Source organism: Dendrobium catenatum, unplaced genomic scaffold (genome assembly GCF_001605985.2).
Source record: "Dendrobium catenatum unplaced genomic scaffold, ASM160598v2 fragScaff_scaffold_1159, whole genome shotgun sequence".
Classification (NCBI taxonomy): domain Eukaryota; kingdom Viridiplantae; phylum Streptophyta; class Magnoliopsida; order Asparagales; family Orchidaceae; genus Dendrobium; species Dendrobium catenatum.
Genome location: NW_021319621.1, coordinates 101,360 through 123,701, shown reverse-complemented (window position 1 = coordinate 123,701; position 22,342 = coordinate 101,360). Strand labels below are relative to the sequence as shown.

The 22,342-nt window shown below is 33.9% G+C and overlaps 1 protein-coding gene across 1 annotated transcript; it reads left to right on the top strand.

Moving 5' to 3' along the window:
* The first annotated feature begins 3,484 nt into the window (after positions 1 to 3,484).
* On the top strand, positions 3,485 to 20,734 carry LOC110101050 (autophagy-related protein 18h). Its single transcript, XM_020828814.2, has 9 exons — positions 3,485 to 4,058; positions 6,174 to 6,632; positions 6,782 to 7,216; positions 7,361 to 7,606; positions 7,689 to 8,513; positions 8,622 to 8,785; positions 19,418 to 19,545; positions 19,640 to 20,188; positions 20,269 to 20,734. The coding sequence occupies exons 1-9, from the start codon at positions 3,888 to 3,890 to the stop codon at positions 20,271 to 20,273; spliced, it is 2,982 nt and encodes a 993-aa protein (XP_020684473.1). The 5' UTR covers positions 3,485 to 3,887; the 3' UTR covers positions 20,274 to 20,734.
* Positions 20,735 to 22,342: the final 1,608 nt, after the last annotated feature.

The window sequence follows — 22,342 nt, the reverse complement described above, 5'->3', positions numbered from 1 at the left end:
AAGTGTCAATTCCACTTAAGGGTGAACCTATGATCAATGGAGAATTACATGTTCAAGACCCTAGTGAGAGGTCCTAATTAATATTTAGGGTATTTTCATATGTCTTAGTATTTCTCCAAAATTATAATGTTAAGTCCGTCCCAAATATTTTGATATCTATAATATTTTGGACTCATTTTTTATGTCCAAAACTCTAAGGCAATTGTTATATCACTAAAAAAAACATGAATTTTGATACAAACTTTAGATCTAAAAATACTTATTTTTGACCAAAATCTTAAGAATTGATTATGAGATCATTTGAACTCCATTTTTAGCAAATGCATAGTCAAGATAATATGATTCCATGAGATAAACTCAATGAGGCGAGGAACACCTATATCTAATCATAAATGATCCTAAATTATATTAAACATTTAGGAGCATAAATATAAATTTCCAATGATTATTTAAGGGAGCAAATGCTCTCAAAATTTATCGTATTTATAGTCGAAATGACCATATTAATTAAACAAATCTAACGAGCCTACATTCACTCAATTCTGAATTTATTAGAGACTAAGATGTTCAAAAATATAACATGATCGATTACAATGACTTTATTTAAACAATATAATGCATTATCCATATTAAAAAAAAAAGACTAGAATATCCCCCAATAAATTTTTAAAAATACCCTATTCCTAAACATCTCAAGAGACTTTTAATATATTAGTGAGCCCAATTTTATTTCCATATAAATGCCACCTACATAAAGCTTTTCAATCCATGATTCCATAAAGATTTTCAATGTAAAAATTAAATATCTCCAATTTGAAAAATAAATCAACATTTTCAAAAAATATAACCAAAAAGAGATCATTAAGAAAATATATAAAGATATTAAAAAAAACAAAAAAACATAACCCACTCTTCCCTCTCTTCCTCCACTTTGTATCCCCTCCCCTCTCACTCAACTCAAGTTCCTTCACACTACTCTCCCCTCAACTCCCACGTGCACTTTCTCTCCTCATAATCCCTAGTCACAGACACACACACTCTCTCACTATAGGAAAAATAACAATTTTCGATAGTTTCTCTGGCGGAATGTTCGTTGTCGGAAGTAGTGACAAAATATCGGTGGACAGTCCATTGAAAAATTATGGAGGCAATTTCGATGGCATATCGGACAGAAAATCCGCCGGTTTTAAATATACCGGGATCCTCTTATTCATAATATAGATAAGTTTATGATTCTCGTCTATGAAACCTGAAGAATGGAATAAGTAATTACCCAACTATAATGCTGGAATTCTAAGTGCAAAAAGTACTTGGTCGTGAATGTAAGCAAATATATATGCTAAATAACATAAATATTGATCATAACCATCTTATTTAATAGTTTGGATTTATATTTAATGCATGTTTATTTTATCATTATTATATTTGAATGCTATATGTTGGCTTAAAAAAATAGCTTTTGTGTTTGAGTTAGTAAATCATGTTTTATTATGCTTAGTAATTACATACTTATATTTTGACATACATTTGTTCTTATGAAGGTAATCTATTTCTTGATGACACTTGTGTTTAGTGTTTGATAATAGTATTGTGCAAGTTTGTGTAATGTTATCACTTTTAATGCTTGAGCTTGTTATTCAAACACTTATTTAGTTTAGTCATTTATTCAACAATCAACAACATTACTTGACTATATTGTTAATTTTATATGATTGACTTATTTGATAAAAAAACGTATGGTTATATAGGCTTCGTTTGGAATATCTTTCTTAATACTTCTTAAAGTAAATTTTTAGTACAAAAAAAAAAAAGAATTTGTACAAAAAAACTATTTTAAAAAGTAGTAGAAAAACCGTCCCAAACGAAGCTATAATTTAGTATCATCTAAATCACATTGTCCTTAATAGAAATCACTTATTTTATAACTATCACATATTATATTATTTATCTCTTACATTTTTATGCATTAGGTTGTTTATCTAGTCATAGTAGTTCTAACTCCTATATATCACATTAATAACAACTTCCACTCTCGTATTTATAACTTCCTTAAAAATTATATTATGCATATTTTATTATTGATAGTTTTTGTAGTGCATAGTCTTTATAACTTTCACATTGTGTTTAATCATGTGTGATTTGAGTTAGGAAAAATTTTTGAAGGACATTATAAAATACTACAACAACAACAACATCAAATCTTTATCCCAATATGTGGGTTCAGCTACATGAATCCTTTTTCTCCATTGTGCCATGTTAAGAGTCAGAAATTATTATTTAAATCTAATAAAGAAATTCATTTCTAATATTTTCTATCCAAATATTTTTAGATCTACCTCTACCTTTCGTAAGATAGGCCAAATCTAATGCATCTACTCCCATAACAGGGTCAGCGTAAGACCGACATTTTACATGACCAAATCATCTAAGGCGACTCTCTCTAATCTTATCTCTCACCGGAACTACTCCAACATTTTCTCGAATATGCTCGTTATGTATCATATCTCTAAGAATAAGTCCACTCATCTGATCCACCTATGCATCCTCATCTTAGCAACACTTAACTTAATATTATATAATGAAAAAAAAAAAAATCAAATTCACACCTATTTTGATGTGCCTTTACTCTATAATTTCTAAACATAATAGTTCACATTCAATCAATTTAGAAATTTTGATTTATAAATTGAATAAACTAATTAATTTTTCTTCTAAAATTAAAAAATTAAAGTAATCAAATTATTTTGCAAATCAAATTGAATTAAACTCTATTAGCTTAGTCCAATTTTGAATTGAAATGTGATTAATTTTAATAATAAATTTATGAGCTATTTGGGATAACTTTATGTCTGCTTTGATTCTTTGACAACAATTACAATCTCCTTTGACTTTAGCTTTCTTATTATTTTATCACAACTTCTCAAGATTTCTATGATGAAAATTACTTTCTGCAGTCATAATAATTTTTTTCACAATCAACTTTATAAAATATTACAATCATCTCAAACGAACACTTAATTATCATTAGCTTAAATAGCATATATTAAAAAAAGACAAAGTAATTTTTGTTAAATTTAATAATTTTTGCTTTTAACTAACTGTTATTTATTTATTTATAGTTCCTGAATTTAGTTAATTTCTATTTAAAATTTTAATTTTTTATTTTTTATTTAATCAATTTTATAGAAAAAAAATTGAACAAATTATAAAAAAATTAAAATTATAATGAATAATTAAACTGATATTTTAGCAGCATATAAAATGTATATAATTTATCTGAATACAAATTTAAATTTGCTCATTAACTAACTCGTTGACATTAATTCATGAACATTTTTTTTTTTTTTTTGAAAAAACTTTATTTGACATTTTGACCCTCAATTTACGGCGGTAATGGGATCCTTGGTGTACGGGAGATCCGGCGGAACAGCGGAACATTTTCTCTTTCTAAAATAATGATTTCACGCTCTGAGCCTCTGAGGCTGTGAGGGAGGAGGGAGAGAGAGACCGCAACACGAAAGCAACAGCAAGAGAAGATTTTCCAAAAGAATACAACAAGCGAAAGATGAAAGAAATGGGAAGAGGAGACCAAGAAGAGGTTGGGTTGGTTCGGTTTTGTATTTCGTCTCAGCGAGGAAGAGACTGAGATATGGCTGCAAAGTCAAACCCTTGGAGCTGAAAGCGAGGAGACGGCGAAGTTCGGTAGGGGGGAAATCTCCGGCGACGATCGAGATCGGAACTCGGATGGTATTTACGATCTCCAGCGGCGGCGTTCATCGCGGATGGGAGGCGGTTGGTAAGGGTTGGTGGCGGGGGAGGCGGCGGGGCTCGCCGGCGGAGGGGACGGGGGAGTGCTCGGGGCGACCGCTGTGGTTCTTTCTGGGACGATGAGACGGGGCAAGGGCCGTAACGGGCTGCTTCCGAGTTCACTTCGTATCATCTCTTCGTGCCTGAAGACGGTGTCCACAAACGCCAGCAACGTCGCCTCTACCGTTCGATCGGCCGGGGCCTCTGTGGCTTCCTCAATCTCAGTGCCGCCCGAGGATGAGAAAGACCAGGTCCTCTCTCTCTCTCTCTCTCTCTCTCTCTCTCTCTCTATCGGTCGGGTATATTTCTTACCTCGAATGAATTTTTGTCAGTTTCCAATACATTGGTTACAGGCTAGAAATGATTGCCTTTGAGATTCTGCAATTTTTGTGGTTTTTATGTATTTTGTGTAAAGGTGGTTGAAGTTGCTCTGTTTGTAGTTAAGAAATGGAAGGAAAATCGTAACAATTCAGTTGAGTGGAGCCGTTTGATTTACATGTTGGACTAGTTCAGATCATATGATGAGAATCATTCGTTGGTTTTGAACATAGAGGATCTCATTGTTATGTCTTTACTAACTGCCATTTTTGTAATAGCTAAGTTTTGTAGTTTATTTCTTTTATCACGGAAGTTAGAACATTATGTCTATCGGAACCAGTGAATTTTTTATGTTTTACTTTCTGGCTAACACCTGATTTTTCCTAGATGGTCCATATATAGAAAGGTGCGTTCTTTCTTCAGTAAACATCCATGAAGGTGCTTGGCTAATCATGTAATGGGTTCTTATATGTTAACTGAACTATTTCATGCTTCTGCAAATCTAATGATTGTGGAGTTAATAACAATTAATCAATACCGTTGTAGAATTAAGTAATTACCTTGAAGATTTTGATATCCTGACTTTGTTATTTGAAATAATGGGTATTTAGAGCATGATATAAATTGTCAATATAAAGTAGGTGGTTAAATTGAAAAAGTTTCTCAGAAGTATTATTTGATAAAAGTTCCAATGAGAGTTGAGGTAACTTTTATTAAAAGAAAAAGAATGCTATTTATGTTGAATTGATCCTACAACATAGAGTTAACACCAATTGAAGAAAAAAAAGACCGGCACAAAATAGAATTGACATCTCATGTTATTGTCAACTAAAATGAATGGAGGAGGATTCTGAAAATTATTCCCACTTTGTTAGGATAAAGCTAATAAGAATTTTGTATTGATGGAATGTTCCACAACAAAGAGATTGGTTACAACGTTAAGCATGACAAGAAAGAAGGAATATTTAGGTTGATTTGTAAAAATAAAAAGAATAAGTGTGAAATGATTGTATTAACCATTAGGATATGTTTGGTTTTTTGAAAAATTGAAGTAAATTGTCTACATACGGGTTATTTTTTTGGTTTGATTTGAAGTGAAGATGATGGAATATGGTTACTACATACTTCACTTTCTTCACATATTTGTTGCAAAATTAATGCAGCCAAATCAACTGCAATTTCTTTACTAAGATTTACTTTAAATTTCATTTTCTTTATGACAACCCAAAATTCATTCGTTGCAACACATTCTAGTTGACGAATGAATTTTCTCCACTAGCAACACATTCTAGTGAGGCTGAAAGAGTAGTCTGTGAAAACAATTAGCAATATTTCTGCTTACGAGTAAGATTTTCTTTACTCAGACCTTTGCGCCTTTGCCAACTGGTTTAATTTAATTAAAAGTTGATATTACTGCTTACAAGTAATGCTTTATCATTAATTAATTTATAATCTCCGAAGCATTTTTTGAGTAAATATGAGACGTTCCTGGCTATTGCATGATTAAATTAAGATGTTCGTCCAGATTTCTGGAGTTAGATGACTTAAAAGGCTAGATAATTGTGATATTTATTAGCAACATCTGCAGTTTTGTTGTCCATATTATCTTGACTTTGTAACGACACTTTTTTAGTATGAACTTCCATCGGCTTAGTTTCTCAAAAGGCTACTTCATTGCTGATTTTCATATTATTTCCTTCATGTAATTTTGCTAAATTTTGGTTTTATTATATGATAATGCAGGAATGTGTCCTCCCTTATAGCTAAAGTTTGATTAGAATTTTGTCTCACATGCATCTTTTCCATCACACAATTCTTCTGGTTTATTACTTTATTTTTCATACAAATTTTCATTAGGCATTTTAATTTATTCTTGGAACATGCCTTGTGTTTAAGCTTTACTACTTGAACATTTATTAGGGGTTGACTTTGACAAGTTAGATTTCTTCTTCCTTCAAACATATTCTTCTACTTGTGCAAATCTTCCATTAAACCTTTTAATTTGTTCTAGGAAAATGCTGTTTGTTTAAGTGTTTAGATTTGAACAGGTATTATGGGTTGGCTTTGACAAGCTAGAGCTCAGTCCAACTTCCTTCAAACATGTTCTTCTACTTGGTTATGCCAATGGCTTTCAAGTACTTGATGTTGAAGATGCCTCAAATGTCTGTGAGCTGGTATCAAGGCGTGATGGCCCAGTTACATTCTTGCAGATGCAGCCCATCCCAGCCAAATCAGAATGGGAGGGGTTTAGGTCATCACATCCAATGCTGTTGACTGTTGCTGGTGATGAAACCAAGGGATCAGGCATGGTCCAAGGTGGCCGCTTGAGTGCATTGATTCGAGAAGGTTCAAGTGAGCCTCAGCAAGGAGTCTGCTTGAGTGCTCCTACTGTTGTTCGCTTTTATTCGCTAAAATCACACAGTTACGTGCACTTTCTCAGATTTCGATCTGCTGTGTATTTAGTTCGATGCAGTCCCCGCATTGTGGCTGTGGCTCTTGCGGCACAAGTAAGCAGCTTTTTCTTACAAAAAATAGAAAATATGATTATTAAAAGTAGGAAATATGGCCTTATATCTCTTTGTTTAAACACATTTGGATCAGAAAAATAGTTAATTATACTTTTTGTTTAAGCATGCTTATTTCTCATTTCTTGCAGATATATTGCTTTGATGCAGCTACTCTTGAGAACAAGTTCAGTGTATTAACCTACCCATTGCAAGGAGCAGCTGGAGTTAATATTGGCTATGGTCCCATGGCTGTTGGTCCAAGATGGTTAGCATATGCATCTAATAACCCACTTTTGTCAAATACAGGGCGCCTCAGTCCGCAGAACCTGACACCCTCGCCTGGAGCTAGCCCATCAACTTCACCAGGTAGTGGTAACTTAGTTGCTCGTTATGCAATGGAGTCTAGCAAGCAGTTGGCTTCTGGATTACTAAGCATTGGAGACATGAGTTATAAAACTCTGTCAAAATACTACCAAGAGCTTGTTCCTGATGGTTCTTGCTCCCCCTTGGCACCAAATTCTAATAGAAGAACTGGAAGGCTTCCGCTAGCAACACATTCTAGTGAGGCTGATAACGCTGGAATGGTTTGTTTGAGCTAGCCATTTAATGCATACTATATTACTAATTGTTTTCACAGACTACGCTTAATTGCACTTTTGAATTTGTTTTTTTTTTCCTATTAGTTTAACTTTAACCATCTATCACCTTTTTGACAATCTTTAATACAGGTAATGATCAAGGATTTCATTTCTAAAGAGGTTATTTCTCAATTTAGGGCTCATACCAGCCCAATATCTGCTCTTTGTTTTGATCCCAGTGGTACCCTTCTAGTAACAGCTTCTGTAAATGGGCACAACCTGAATGTATTCAGAATAATGCCTACCTGCATAACAAATGCTTCAAACTCCACATATTATGATTGGACTTCTTCGCATGTACATCTTTACAAACTGTATCGTGGATTAACATCAGCTGTAAGTATCTAGAAATCTTGCACCTAATATGGAGCTTTGAAATCTATAGTTCATGGTTTGTTTTCCTTTATTTTTGTTTCAGGTCATACAGGACATCTGTTTTAGTCATTATAGCCAGTGGATTACAATAGTTTCATCAAGGGGTACATGCCATATTTTCTTAATGTCCCCTTTTGGTGGTGATGCTAGTCTTCAACAACAAAGTCCTTACTATGATGGGCCAAACCCTGTTCCTAACCTTACAATGCCATGGTGGTCAAGCTTATCTTGTATGATAGAGCAGCAATTTCTTCAACCTCCGCCACCTTTGACAGTTTCTGTTGTTAGTAGAATTAAAAATTTTAGCTCGGGATGGCTTAATACTGTCAGCAGTGTCACTGCATCTGCAGCTGGGAAGATTCCCATACCCTCGGGTGCAATAGCTGCTGTATTCCACAATTCTATAAGCCGTCCTATACCACCAGTTCATGCAAACAATTGTTCATTGGAACATTTGTTGGTCTATTCTCCTTCTGGCCATCTGATTCAACATGAACTTCTACCATCATCAGGGGAAGAATCCAGTGATAGCAGCTCAAGAAGCGAATCTGGTCCTTTATTGCAGTTTCAAGATGAGGAGTTACATGTAAATATTGAATCAGTTCAATGGTGGGACGTATGTAGGAGGTCTAATTGGCCTGAAAGAGAACAAAATGTTCCTCAAGTTACCTTTTATGCTGAAAATAATATAGAGACAGTCATGGATACACCTGACAGCGGTATTGGCAATAATTCATGTTCTGTGCCATCTGCCAAATTATTGGCTGGAAAAGAGACTTTAAAAGCTCATGAAAGGCCTCATTGGTACCTTTCAAATGCTGAAGTGCAGGTTTGCTCCGGAAGGATGCCAATATGGCAGAAGAAGAAAGTAATCATTTTAATCCCTGCTTTATGCATACAGTTCTTTAGTTTTTTTTTCTTTGAATGATCGGTCAACCTAAATGAAATTCAATGTTTTTATTTATTTTTTCTCTAGATATGTTTTTATGTGATGTTGCTATCAAGAACTAATGAGAACACTGCTTATGGTTGTGATGGTGGGGAGATTGAAATCGAAAAACTGGCATTCCATGAAGTTGAAATAAGGCGAAAAGATTTATTGCCTGTTTTCAAGAGCTCCAATTTAGTTCGTGGGGATGGGTAACCTCTAACAACCTCTCTTAATTTTCTCTTTTTGGTGTACTTATTCATCTTGACAAGCATATTAAATACTTATTATATTGTTTGCTTCTAATGAGAAATATAGTAATCTTTGCTGAAAGCTAATCTGACTGTCGCTACCTGATGTGTGGTTATAAATAGGTACAGTTTCTTGTCAAGATGCCTATGGTATAGTTAATCAGCTTGATTTTGTGATAATAATCTATCTATATTAGAGAGATTCTCTGTTAATTTTGACTCACAATCAGGAAAGATTTTAGTATTGGATTATTCCTATGGAGATCGGATGGTTACGATTGTTGATTACACCTATAAGAGGAGTTCTCTTAGCTTTTGGTCTGTAAACTTGAAGGTTTTCTATGATATAACCTCTCAGTTTAGGGTTTCATGTGCCTTTGAAAAAGCAAGACATCCTCTCAAGCTAGGATTTGTTGTAGTGCAAATCTTTTGGTTTTGGCCTCTCTTTGAAGACAATTTTGTAAGATTTTAACATTGACGAGCGACAGTAGCTAGGGTTCCAAAATGTTTTTTCTTGGTGGTCGGTATTCTGCTAAGAAGCAATTGTTTTGTATTCGATATTTTTTTTATAAAATTCTTCGTTGTTTGTGAAGGGTGTACTTAGGATTTTGAAAGGATGGTGAAAGTTCTTTTTTTTTGTGCAATTGTTATGAAGTATTAAATAGTTGTTTGAATCCTCTTTCCTCTCTTATAAATATTGGCTTGATGAAAATTAAATGACATAAATCTTTATTTCTTTTGTGTCATGTGTTTTTTTCCTCCCTTCGATTGTTTAGAGCATATTGAATTTGATTATGATAATTCTTCCATATTTAGTGTTTTTGTGCAGTCGTTACTTCAATCTTGTTAAGGCACATGAGATCAAATAATCTAGTCCTTATCAGATCAACAACAACATCAAGCTTTTGTCCCACTACGTGGGGTCGTCTATATGAATTCTTTCTCTCCATTATATCATGTTAAAAGTCAAATTCTCATTTAAATCTAATAAAGAAATATTATTTCTAATATTTTCTAACCAAGTCTTTTTAGGTCTACCTCTACCTTTCTTAACATAAGTCAAATCTAATACCTCTACTTTTCTAATCGGGTCATTGAAAGGTCGTCGTTTATGTGACCAAACCATCTAAGGCGACTCTCTCTAATCTTATCTTCCACTAGTGCTACTCCAACCTTTTCACATATATGCTCATATTGTATCCTATCTCTAAGGCTAAAGCCACTCATCCACCTAAGCATCCTCATCTCTGCAACACAACTTAGTATTATGCTTCTCTTTTAATAGCCAACATTCGATACCATAAAGCATTGCAGGTCTCACCACCATTTTATAGAATTTCCCTTTAGTTTGAGAGGGACTTTTCTATCATATAACAAGCCCGTTGCATTCCTCCACTTCAACCATCAAACTTGAATTCTGCTGATAATATCCCCATCTATTTCACCATCACTCTGAACAATAGATCCAAGATATCTAAAACGTGTACTCTTATTAATGATTTGATTGCCCAAAGTCACAATCCCTTCACTATATCTATTACTACTAAAATTAGACTCCATATATTCAGTTTTAGATCTACTCAAAAGAAAACCTTTAAACTCTATGGTTGACCTCCATAATTCGAGTTTACCTTTAACTGTTGCTCTAGTCTTATCCACAAGAAGAATATCATCAGCAAAAAGCATACACCAAGGTATATCCTCTTGCAAATATTTAGTGAGAACATCCATGACTAAAGCAAAAATATATGGACTTAAGGCTGATCATTGCTGTAATCCAATAGAAATAGGAAAATGCTTGGTTAAACCACCTTGTGTTTGAACACAAGTAATAGCTCCTGCATACATATCTTTAATGATTTGAATATAAGCATTATTAATTCATTTCTTTTCAAGAACTCTCCATAGCACTTCTCTTATAACTTTACCATATGTTTTCTCTAAATCAATAAATATCATATGTAGATCATCTTTATTCTCTCTATATTTCTCCATCAAACCTCTCAATAAATATATGGCTTCCATAGTAGACCTACCCGGCATGAATCCAATTTGATTTTCAGAAACATTAGTATCACGCTGCAACCTATGCTTCATAACTCGCTTCCATTGTTTTAAAGTATGACTTATTAACTTAATTCCTCTATAATTCGCACAATCTTGTGCATCACCTTTATTCTTAAAAATAGGAATTGACACACTCATTCTCCACTCATCTGACATCTTTTTAGTCTTCAAAACAGTATTAAAAAGTTTAGTAAGCTAAAAAATTTCTTCATCTCCTAAGCATTTCCACACCTCTATTGGAATATTATCAAGTCCAACAGTTTTTTACACTTCATTTTCTTTAAAGTCTCTCTAACTTCGGTTTTATTAATACGCTGTTAAAAACAAAAATTTTTATTTTAATTTAAGGTGTTAAGGTTATTAAAGTCAATCATATTTTACATTCTTCATTAAAAAGTTTTGCAAAATATCTCATCCACCTTTATTAAATATCTTCTAAGAAAATTACTTTTTGATTTCATCCTTAATAAATTTCACTTGAACTAAATCCTTACTACTCCTATCATTTTGTTTGGCTAATTTATACATATATCTTTCTCCCTCCTTAGTATCTAATTTGTTATATAAATCATTAAAAGTTAAGATCTTTGCATCGTATATTATTTTCTTAGATTCATTGCGTACCTCTTTATATCTTTTCCAATTATAAAAAAATTTTACAGCTAAACCAATTTTTATAATAAATTTTCTTATTTTTTATCTTTTCGTGTACATTTGAATTCCACCACCAACTATTTGTACTATTAAGAATTTTTTTCTTTGATGCTCCAAGCACATCTTTTGCAATATTCTTAATATCTCTAGACACTTTATCTCACATAACATTAGTATCCACATGCATAGAAAAAATCTTGATATCTAAAATCTTACTCTAAAAAATATTTTTTATTATTATTCGTTAAATGCCCCTATCTAATCTTAGAATATCGTTTTACTTTATTTTTTAGTTTCTGTCCTTTTATCTTAAAGTCCAAAACTAATAATCAATATGGGGTACATAAATTTTCGCTTGTAATAACTTTACTATCTTTGTAATCTAAACGATCTAATTTTCTTATATAATTTTCTTATAAGAAAATAATCAATTTGAGTTTTATTATATCCATTTTTTATAAGTGATGAGATGCTCATCTCTTTTCTTAAAAAATGTATTAACAATTAAAAATCATAAGCTAAAGAAAAATATAATATAATCTTACTACATTCATTTGTTATTTAAAACTTATGACCACAATAAATATTTTTAAAATTATTTATCTATTTATCAACATGTCTATTTAAATCTCATCCAATAAAAACTCTTTCTTCAAGATGTATCTTTTGTATTAATTCTTCTCAGTTAGTCCAAAATTTTAGTTTTGATCTCATATCCAAAACTATTTGAGCATAAGCACTTATAATATTAATAATCTTAGCAACAACAACAATCTTTAAAGCTATAATTCTATTTCTAATTCTATTAATTTTTATAACATTATCCTTCAAACTTTTATTTATAATCACACCTACATCATTTATAGTACGACTCCTACTCGAATACCATAGTTTAAATCCTAAACTATCATTCTCCTTAGCCTTCTTTCTAACCTATTTAGTTTCTTAAATGCACCGAATATTTATCTTCCTATAAATCATAATATATATTAATTTCATTAATTTTTATGTAAATAAACCTATATTGTCACGACCCGGCCGGGATGCTCGACTTAACGAGGCAGGAACTAAGGTATTATCATTCCATTCTTTTCAATAATCACATTAACATAAAATCTCTCAAAGCAACTAAAGAGCCACTATAACAAAGATATTTCATAAAATCTATTCATTTCACTTTTCAAAGTTAATAATTACAACAATAATAATTTATCTATTTTCATTGTTGCGTCGTCTTTCGGACCAATTCTAATCTTTGGAATCTTACCTGAAAATATTTATTTAATGGAATGAATTTACAAACTAAACTTAGTGGGTAACTGTTAAAACAATTAACATGAAATAAAAAATACAATACATATAACCTTTAGTATACATCTTAATCATTTCCCTTCGTTATCTTTAGTTCATTCATTTCAGTCATATATGCATATCTTATCACATTTCTTTATAACATTTATAAAGCTTTAATATTTATTACTTTTTCCATTTAATTTGTATAGGAGCACTGTCTATATGTACCAAAGGTACAACCATTTTCATTTTCATTCTTCTTTTTCATAATATTTTCCTTTTTACCTGCACGGGTATGTTACTTTCCCAGTTAGTATCATACGGGGGTGAACTCCTATAAGTTTGCATGCATATACCTTTCCCTTTTTTATTTATCTTTCATTCATTCATATATCATTTATTCGTATGCATACTTTTTAAATACATATAAGTAATATATATAACTGCTTTCTATTTTTTCTTTCTATTTCCTTTACCTTATTTCATATATTCATGGCATCTCTACATACTTTTATCAGGATAATTTATGTGTATTATCTTATATACATTTGAATTTTACATAGCTTTATTCATAATAACCTCAAAATAAGCAAAGCAATTATATAAATATTTCTTTCAATATGAAAATGGAAATGAAATAATGAAATTTCAAATAACTATAATTACCCATTTTATTTTCCTCTCCAATATTCATCTAGTTTTGAAAATCTTTAAATGTTCACAAGAGTATAACAATTTAATTAATATTAAATATCAATTAAATAAACCAATGGGCATTTGATTTCTTCTACAAAACTTACCTCACAAGATTTCATTTGTTGAATTCTTAAAGAACCCAACTCCTACAACTTGCTTTCTTTCTGTCTAAAGTTCCTAAAACTAAATAATATAATTTTCATGAAAAAAATGATATAATAATAAATCTATGAAAATTTATCTGAAAGAGATTTTACTTACAACGAGGGGAGATTTTCAAATCCCTAAATTTTTCTCTTTCTCCCTCATAAATCTCTTGTCCTCGCTTCCAAATGGCTTCCTTATCTTCAATTTAATGTTTCCATTAATTAGAGAAAGAATTAGGAAACAATTTATACAAAAAATGAAAAAAAAAAGATTCTTTCTTTCTTCTCCATGCCATTCTTCTCATTCATCATCGTTTCCTCTCAAATCTTTGCTTCTTTAGCAATAAGAATGAAGAGGAGTTGTTGATTCTTATCCCAAAACATGATGGATTGCTAAAAATGACTAATCGAAATCTCTGAAACCTCCCACGCGTGCGTTCAGTTATGCCCCAATCATCCGTACTCTGTTTCGTTCGCAAAACCGTCCTCCTTTTGGTGTCGCAACTTTATTAGGAGGGCTAGCCCGGATCGGTTGAACCGGCCACCAAACCGGTCTGTTATATATATTCAAGTTCCTATCCTAATATTAGTTTCATGGACTAGCTTATTTGCCCACATCCGTCCTTGCTGTGAGACCCCTTGCTATTTTAACACTGCACACCGGGGGCCGATGCAGCAGCCCTTGCACACTTTTCGTTGTATTCAGGCCATACAGCCCGTCACTTCCAGATAAGTAAAAAATATCTTAGTTTTTAAATAAGTTGTTTCCTCTCACCTATGGAATTAAAGCTTTTGGGTTTCAAAATGTTTTGATTATGACCATCATTGTATTAGAAACAATTTTTCGTACTCCAGTCATCCTCTCTATCAACTTATATAAGAATTGTGAAAAAGCTGATGACCATGAAGTTGAGATAAAAATAATCTTATATATGTGCTTTGAAATTTAAAATATATATCATTTTGGCATGTTGTAATAAGCAGTTATTATCAATCCTTCTTGGCTATATGAGATTAGAGTGCTCGGATTTGCAAGGAGTCATAAAGAAGATCTAGATTATTATTGCAATAGTAGGTCAAAAGAGCAGTTATTAATTATGACTCTATGTATTAGGAAAGAGTTTAATCCCATTAAATCTCTATGGAGATTGGATATATGCAATAACTACATGCAATTATGAGAGATCTCTTGGCTAAGGTTTGTAAGTTCAAATGTTTCTATAACATACCGTCTCAATTTAGATTTGTGTGCGTTTCAAGAAGCAAGACATGCCTTCACGATTAGGATTTCTTGGAGCGCACTTGTTACGCTTTTCTCTTCTAATTGAAAACAATGATGTAAAATTTCTTCAACATTGACGAGCAATATCAACAAGGTTTTGGTTAGCTTCATCTTGTATTTGATATATTCCTTTATGCTTTTGTTTATAAGATGGTGTACTTGGGATTTGGAAAGGGCGGCGAACATTCCTTTTTTGTGTATATCAATTGTGACATTTTTAACAGTAAATCAAATCTGTTGTCCTCTCTGTTAATGTGAACTTCATTGAAGAAACCATGTTAACCTTGGTTTTTTTTTTTGTGTTTGCTTATCTATCCTAATGAGGATAAAATATAATAATAATAATAATAATATCTCACCTGAGTTCTCTCGTCAACATCCCTCATGCTTTATACATCTACAAGTAAGCTGCCAGTCAAGTTCTCATTGGCCTCCACTGAAGCCAGGATCATGTGTTCCTCGTTATTGAAGCCCACGACCTATCTCTCTCCCATAAAATAGAACCCTCAAGTCATCTCTCACCTGCACCTAGCCTCATACATTTGAGCTCCTGCACCCTCTATTGCTAAGCCCCTAAACTAAGTTTTAACTCAATAAGAAAATAAATGAACTAACTTGAACAAGATACTACTTGACAATATTTACTAACCTAATCTTGTAAACATGTGATTCACTGGGAATCATGGAAGTCAACAAAATTTTGAATAGTGTAAGTCATGAATACAAGATTCAACAAAGATCACGGAAGTTCTCAAATAGGAAAAGTAACCGGTGATACAAGAACAATGGTGAGCAGTGGCAGATACATCCAAGCTACATAAACCTATTGCTATAGTCACACATCAAACTTATATAAACTATACATAAATACATAAAAATGCAGTGTGCAATTTGGATGAGAATAATATTAAGATAGATTGTTTCCAATTAGTCATTAGGGATGCACAAACAAAGTTTGTTTTGTACTTGTTCATGAAAATATTCTATCTCCCAGACATTATAGGGAATTTCAAATTTGAATTTGTTAAAATTCCTGGAATTTTAATGTTGTGGATAGAAATTCAATATTTTGCAATAAAAACAAAATAAGAAACTATCGACAATTTTTAAACGAGGACAAACATATTAATATAGGGGTGGTTTGGTTGCCGAAAAAAGGAATGCAATGTAATTGGAGTTGTTTGGATAATTGTAAAAGGAATGCATGAATTTTTTTTTTCTTTTAAGTAAAATAAATGCAATGTATAGTACAAAAAGGTTGTAGCCGGGGTGATCGAGGGGTGAGCGGGGGTGACCAACGAGTGCCTGGTGGCCGGCGGGAGGCGGTGGAGGTGGTGGCCGGCATTGAGTTTGTAGTGTATTTGAAAATTGCCCAAATTTGATGAATTTCAAATACATTGGATTTGAATTAGAGGGTGAATTTCATTTATACTTTACTCTGCTTCCCTTTTAGTTCAAATCTAATATCAATATTTTAAAGACTCTTGCACTTGGAATATTTTACATCCCTTTTGCAACAAAACAAATAGACCCATAGATAGAAAAGGTTTCATTAAATTCAAACCGGAGAACCATTAATTTTCATATTTGTTAGCCCTAGGCCCTAGCACAACTATGTGTAATGCTTTCCTTGAGATACCAACTAATTCCATGGGATCTTCAATATGTGGAATTGAAATCATTTTCGAACACCTTGAAAAAAATTCCATTTGTAACCATTTCTTTATGCCATTATAATCATCTCTCATGTATTGGGTTAGTGATACAACTTAAGTTTCTAAATATTTTATGGAGAACACTTAGGAAAGCAATTAGAGAACTTCTTCCTTTCCGTAAAGCATAAACATCCACATATAAAACTATAAGCAGAAACAAATTCTAGAAAATAGCTTACAGAATTCATAAACATAAAGAAATGACAACAATACTACTCTCAGAACAACCAACAAGCGGTCACCTCACATCCAAAGCTCGAAATATAAAGGATAGGTGCTCAAAGGATAGATTTAACCCGAAATCCACCACTGAAACGATCCGACACTAGTCCACACTCCTCTGGCAAATACCAACCAAAATGTGGTAGCAGACACCACTAAACTCACAAGAGAAGAAAGATACAGATGGGGCGGGAACAGTGTATAGAGAAGAAAAGGTAGAAGACCGAGACGAAGTAATAGAGGGGAAGGGGAAAAGAGGCTAGCTTGCAAGCTAGAAAAACCCGCAGGTTTGTATGCAAATTCTTCATAAAAAATTGTCTAAAACCATTGGGAAAATAGCCCCTATTTATAGGGAAGAAAAGGGAGAAAGAGTAATAATAGCGGGTAGGTAAAACATCACATATCCAACCAATAAAAACTCATCAAAATTGCATCAAACAGGGACTAAAGGGACAACTGTCAAGGGGGAAAAACGAAGCATCCACATAGCATAAAGAGGGGGGGTGGGTGGGCGGGAACAAAGCAACAACACAGCTGCCAAGGAGGGGGCAAACCGAAGCACCAAGGGGGGCAATCCGAAGCATCAAAGTGACGGAAAGAGAGAGACAAACCTAAGAGCACCAACCTAGCATGATCATCAGTTTCCTTCCATCATAGGGTAACCAAAATAAAATTGCAAAGCATAATGAACCCAAATATAAAAGAGTACATAAATATTTGACTACATCAGTTAGTAAGAACGTGTGGTGTAGCCTTGAGAAAGTTGTCAACCAAGGATTCCTTAAGGTATGAGAGGAAAGTTAAAGATCTGTAAAATGTGGGGGGAAAAAGCTAGGGTTGGTGTTTAGGTGTGGTATCATGTAGAAGTGTTGGAGAGAGAAAATTCAAGACACTATTGTGGTGTGTGGCTATTTGGGGAATGCAAGTGATTGTTTTGGGGGCTTGAAGTGCTTATTTTGGGTTAGGTTTGATGGTGTAGAAGAATTCTTGTGTTTAGGGTGATGTGGTTTGATGTGTGATGGCTTGTAAATGCTATGCTATCAAACAAGAGATATAGGAAGGATAATGCTGCTGAGGCTTTGGAGAGTGAAGAAAGCTTTTGCATGGGGTTTTATGGCTTTGTGAAGATGTTAATGGTTGTGTGAGGATGGGAAGGGAATGAGGGAGATGTTTATTCAATAAGAAAGAAAATAAGATAACACACTTGTCTCTCACCAAAGAAGTAAGAACGGTTAAAGTCACCCAGCAAATCACCAACAATGGAATTCGGTCCATTGAGCACTCAATACTCGATTCTGTATTTACACATCCAAAATTTTTTTATGTTGTTCAGTAACAATCCTTCATAACCTTCATAATCTAATTAAACAAGAAAAAAAAATCACAAAAAAGGGGATGTAATTGTGGTCGGTCGCTCCATCATGAAAGGAGGCCTTGGTTGATTGCATCCTTTCACCAATTAACCACATCCATTCACTCTCAAAGTCTCAACCATAGCCAGTTATCTTGGAATCATGCGGAGACCAACCAAAGTAACATGAGGCATCTCCAACTACTTCCACAACTACTACAACCTCCTGAACTACCATAACTTTCTATTTAAATTATTAAATTTTAAAATTCAAAAGTTCAAACCCAAATTATTACAAGATAATATAACTCCTATGACTACCAGAAATATCATAGTTACCAAATTTGAATTTTTTAAATTTCAAAATTTGAAATTCAAATAGTTCAAATTCCAACATTATTCAACTAGAAAAATTATTAAAAATATGAAATTACATTATTATTTTTCAGTTCCTAGCTAAAATTTGGACTTGCATCCTTGATTCCTTCCTAGCTACATGTACTACATCGAGGCTTACTGGGTTCCTGCACCTTGCCGATAGCTACGACTTCATCTATTATTTATATAAATGGTAACGCTTCTAATGCATTTAGGTGCGACAAGTAGTATTTAAAACTCTTTGAGATCATCTCAGGAGAGAAATTGTTCTGAAAGATACCTTCTTTTCCCCTTGAACTGCTGTGACGCTTCATTAAGCACACATAGGAGAGATCAAGTCATGCATAGCCATGAAAGAGAAATAATCCCAGCTTCTTTTCCACTTGTGCATAATGTTTTATAATGTACTGAGGTTTAAAACATATTAAGTAGAACTAGAATCATGAAGGCACAAAATGATACTAAGAAAATTTGGTCATCAACATTAAAGAAAAACATTTTGTGATGCACAGGAGGGATCCAACATGGCCACAAATATAATGAGAAGAAAGTAGAAAAGGACGTGCATCAATTGGCAAAACCCCACCATGAGGCATTTTTCAAGTAGGATGGTTTATGCAAAATTTGTTGGATTAATAAAACGTGAATCAATGATTTTTAGTGAATTTGGGAGTCTCTTTTCTGAATTTTTATACTTGAAAGCCATTCTGTCGTATGCTAATTATCTAGTTGCCTCTCTCTGTGAAAATGAGCCAGTCGCTCGTCTGTTCTTGATGAAATTTCTTGCAGTAGCGTTGGTAGAGAGAGATACCAGAATTCAACAACATATGCATTTGAAGGTGCCGATGAGTTGATCAAGAATACCTCTGGTACTGGGCACTTAAAGACACCTTTAGTTGGCTTTGAATTAGAAGCTGGTAAGAACACCATAAAGAATTCTGCCATACACACGCACGCTCTCATTGTCATTCTCAAAAGCTGTCATTGATATCTTTTTTATGCCATCTGCAGAGAATTTGGTTAACTTGGATGGAGTTTGTACTGGAGATTCCGAGCCGGCTAGCATGCCATTTGTGAACAAGTTGATTTGCCAAAACAGCGAGTGCCGCATGTTCGGTGAAAGCATAGTTTCCCCCCCAACATTGCCCCAGAGAAATTCAACTGGAGATAGAGTATTTTACCCCAACATAGGCAGCTTTTCTTCATATTCCACTCGCTCTCATATCCCCACTGTGAATGGCTTTAACCCACCCTCTACTAGCTCGGCATGTCCTATTACAGCAGTCATAAATCCAACCAACAGTTTAAGCAGTGAAGTATCAAATGGTAGCATGCCAGGCTCAAATCTGGAACAAATGGAAGCTTCTGGTTCTCATAATTCAGTAGAGTTCACTCAAAATTTTCATGAAGGTTATTGCAATGTATCGGATCTCGATGACTGCCGTGAGTTAACTGAAGCTGTTACAGATGTAGACAGCATCAGCAGCCACTGTGAGAGAGGAAAATCAGAGGATGGGGACAATGATGACTTGCTGGGAGGAGTATTTGTCTATTCAGAAGGTATTGTCCTAAAAGTTGCAGTTATGCCATTCTTGTAATAAAAGTTCTCTTATTGTTTTGTTTATGCTTTTGTTGAACAGGTTGAGCTCCACTTTGGACAATATATAATAATGGTTGAATAGCTTAATATGTGAAGTTGGAAGCCAATTTCGTTTACATGGATCTCTTTGGAATATTGGTTTTAGTGATTTGAGAATGAAGAAATCTCAGTTGATCTGATAAGGTGATCATTCTCATCAGATGGCAGGAAACCTGAATGTGGGTTTTGCTTCAGTTCTTTTTTTTTTTTTTTTCTTTCTTGTATATTGTGTAGATTTGCTTTTGTAATTCATGAAACACTACCAGGGCATGAGGCGTTATCTCGTGGTTCAATTGGAGTGTTTACTGTTCTTCTTTGTCCTGCCATGAGGTGAAAGCTGCATGTGTCGATGTACAGAATTGTCAGAGGTTGGGCTTATTCATGGAAATGTTAATCCTTGCAATGTTCTATGGGGTGAATTCTTGAATATTCTTTATATATTTAAGCTATAAAAACTTTTTTGAAAACTAATTCAGGCTTTGTTTGGGACAGTTTTCTTATTGTTTTCTAAAGTAAATTTTTATACTGAAAATTTATTTTAGAAAACAATAAGAAAACTGTCTCAAACAAAGCCTGAATTAGTATTCAAAAAAGTTTTTATAGCTTAAATATATAAAGAATATTCAAGAATTCACCCCATAGAACATTGCAAGGATTAACATTTCCATGAATAAGCCCAACCTCTGACAATTCTGTACATCGACACATGCAGCTTTCACCTCATGGCAGGACAAAGAAGAACAGTAAACACTCCAATTGAACCACGAGATAACGCCTCATGCCCTGGTAGTGTTTCATGAATTACAAAAGCAAATCTACACAATATACAAGAAAGAAAAAAAAAAGAACTGAAGCAAAACCCACATTCAGGTTTCCTGCCATCTGATGAGAATGATCACCTTATCAGATCAACTGAGATTTCTTCATTCTCAAATCACTAAAACCAATATTTCAAAGAGATCCATGTAAACGAAATTGGCTTCAAACTTCACATATTAAGCTATTCAACCATTATTATATATTGTCCAAAGTGGAGCTCAACCTGTTCAACAAAAGCATAAACAAAACAATAAGAGAACTTTTATTACAAGAATGGCATAACTGCAACTTTTAGGACAATACCTTCTGAATAGACAAATACTCCTCCCAGCAAGTCATCATTGTCCCCATCCTCTGATTTTCCTCTCTCACAGTGGCTGCTGATGCTGTCTACATCTGTAACAGCTTCAGTTAACTCACGGCAGTCATCGAGATCCGATACATTGCAATAACCTTCATGAAAATTTTGAGTGAACTCTACTGAATTATGAGAACCAGAAGCTTCCATTTGTTCCAGATTTGAGCCTGGCATGCTACCATTTGATACTTCACTGCTTAAACTGTTGGTTGGATTTATGACTGCTGTAATAGGACATGCCGAGCTAGTAGAGGGTGGGTTAAAGCCATTCACAGTGGGGATATGAGAGCGAGTGGAATATGAAGAAAAGCTGCCTATGTTGGGGTAAAATACTGCCTCGCCGCAACACCGCCTACCGCTGCTACTGCCGCCGGCCGCTGTGCATGCCGCCGCCTGCCTCTACTTCTTGACCGAAAACCGCATATTTCAAAATTCCATGTCGGGTCGTGTTGACCCGAACCCGACCCGCCCGAACCCGACCGGGTCGGGTTAGGGTCCAGAGAATTGACCCGAAACTTGTTTCGAGTCGTGTCCGGGTCGGGTCAGATACAACCGGGTCAAATTCGGATCTGACCCGAACACGACCCGCCGACACGAATTGACAGCCCTAGATTTACATATTTTTGAAGTCATTAGAATCATTGTGACAAAGTGAACCGTTTCAACTAACCCTTCAAATGCTTTTCTAAAATTTCTTACTGAAATTGAGGCTTCATTTGGGACGGCTTTCTTCTTATTGAAATTGAGGCTTCATTTGGGACGGCTTTCTTCCTACTTCTTAAAGTAACTTTTCAGTACAAAAATATAAATTTTTTAACTAGAAAGCCACTTTAAGAAGCAGTAAGAAAACCGTCCAAAACAAAGCCCGAGTGGTTTAGCCTTCAAAATTCATGTGGGA

Bases quoted from the DNA above. Each gene is read 5' to 3' on its own strand.
- LOC110101050 (XM_020828814.2), top strand. From the start codon at position 3,888: ATGAGACGGGGCAAGGGCCGTAACGGGCTGCTTCCGAGTTCACTTCGT. The intron at 4,059-6,173 runs GTCCTCTCTCTC...AGATTTGAACAG, and splicing joins CCGAGGATGAGAAAGACCAG to GTATTATGGGTTGGCTTTGA. The intron at 7,217-7,360 runs GTTTGTTTGAGC...TCTTTAATACAG, and splicing joins AGGCTGATAACGCTGGAATG to GTAATGATCAAGGATTTCAT.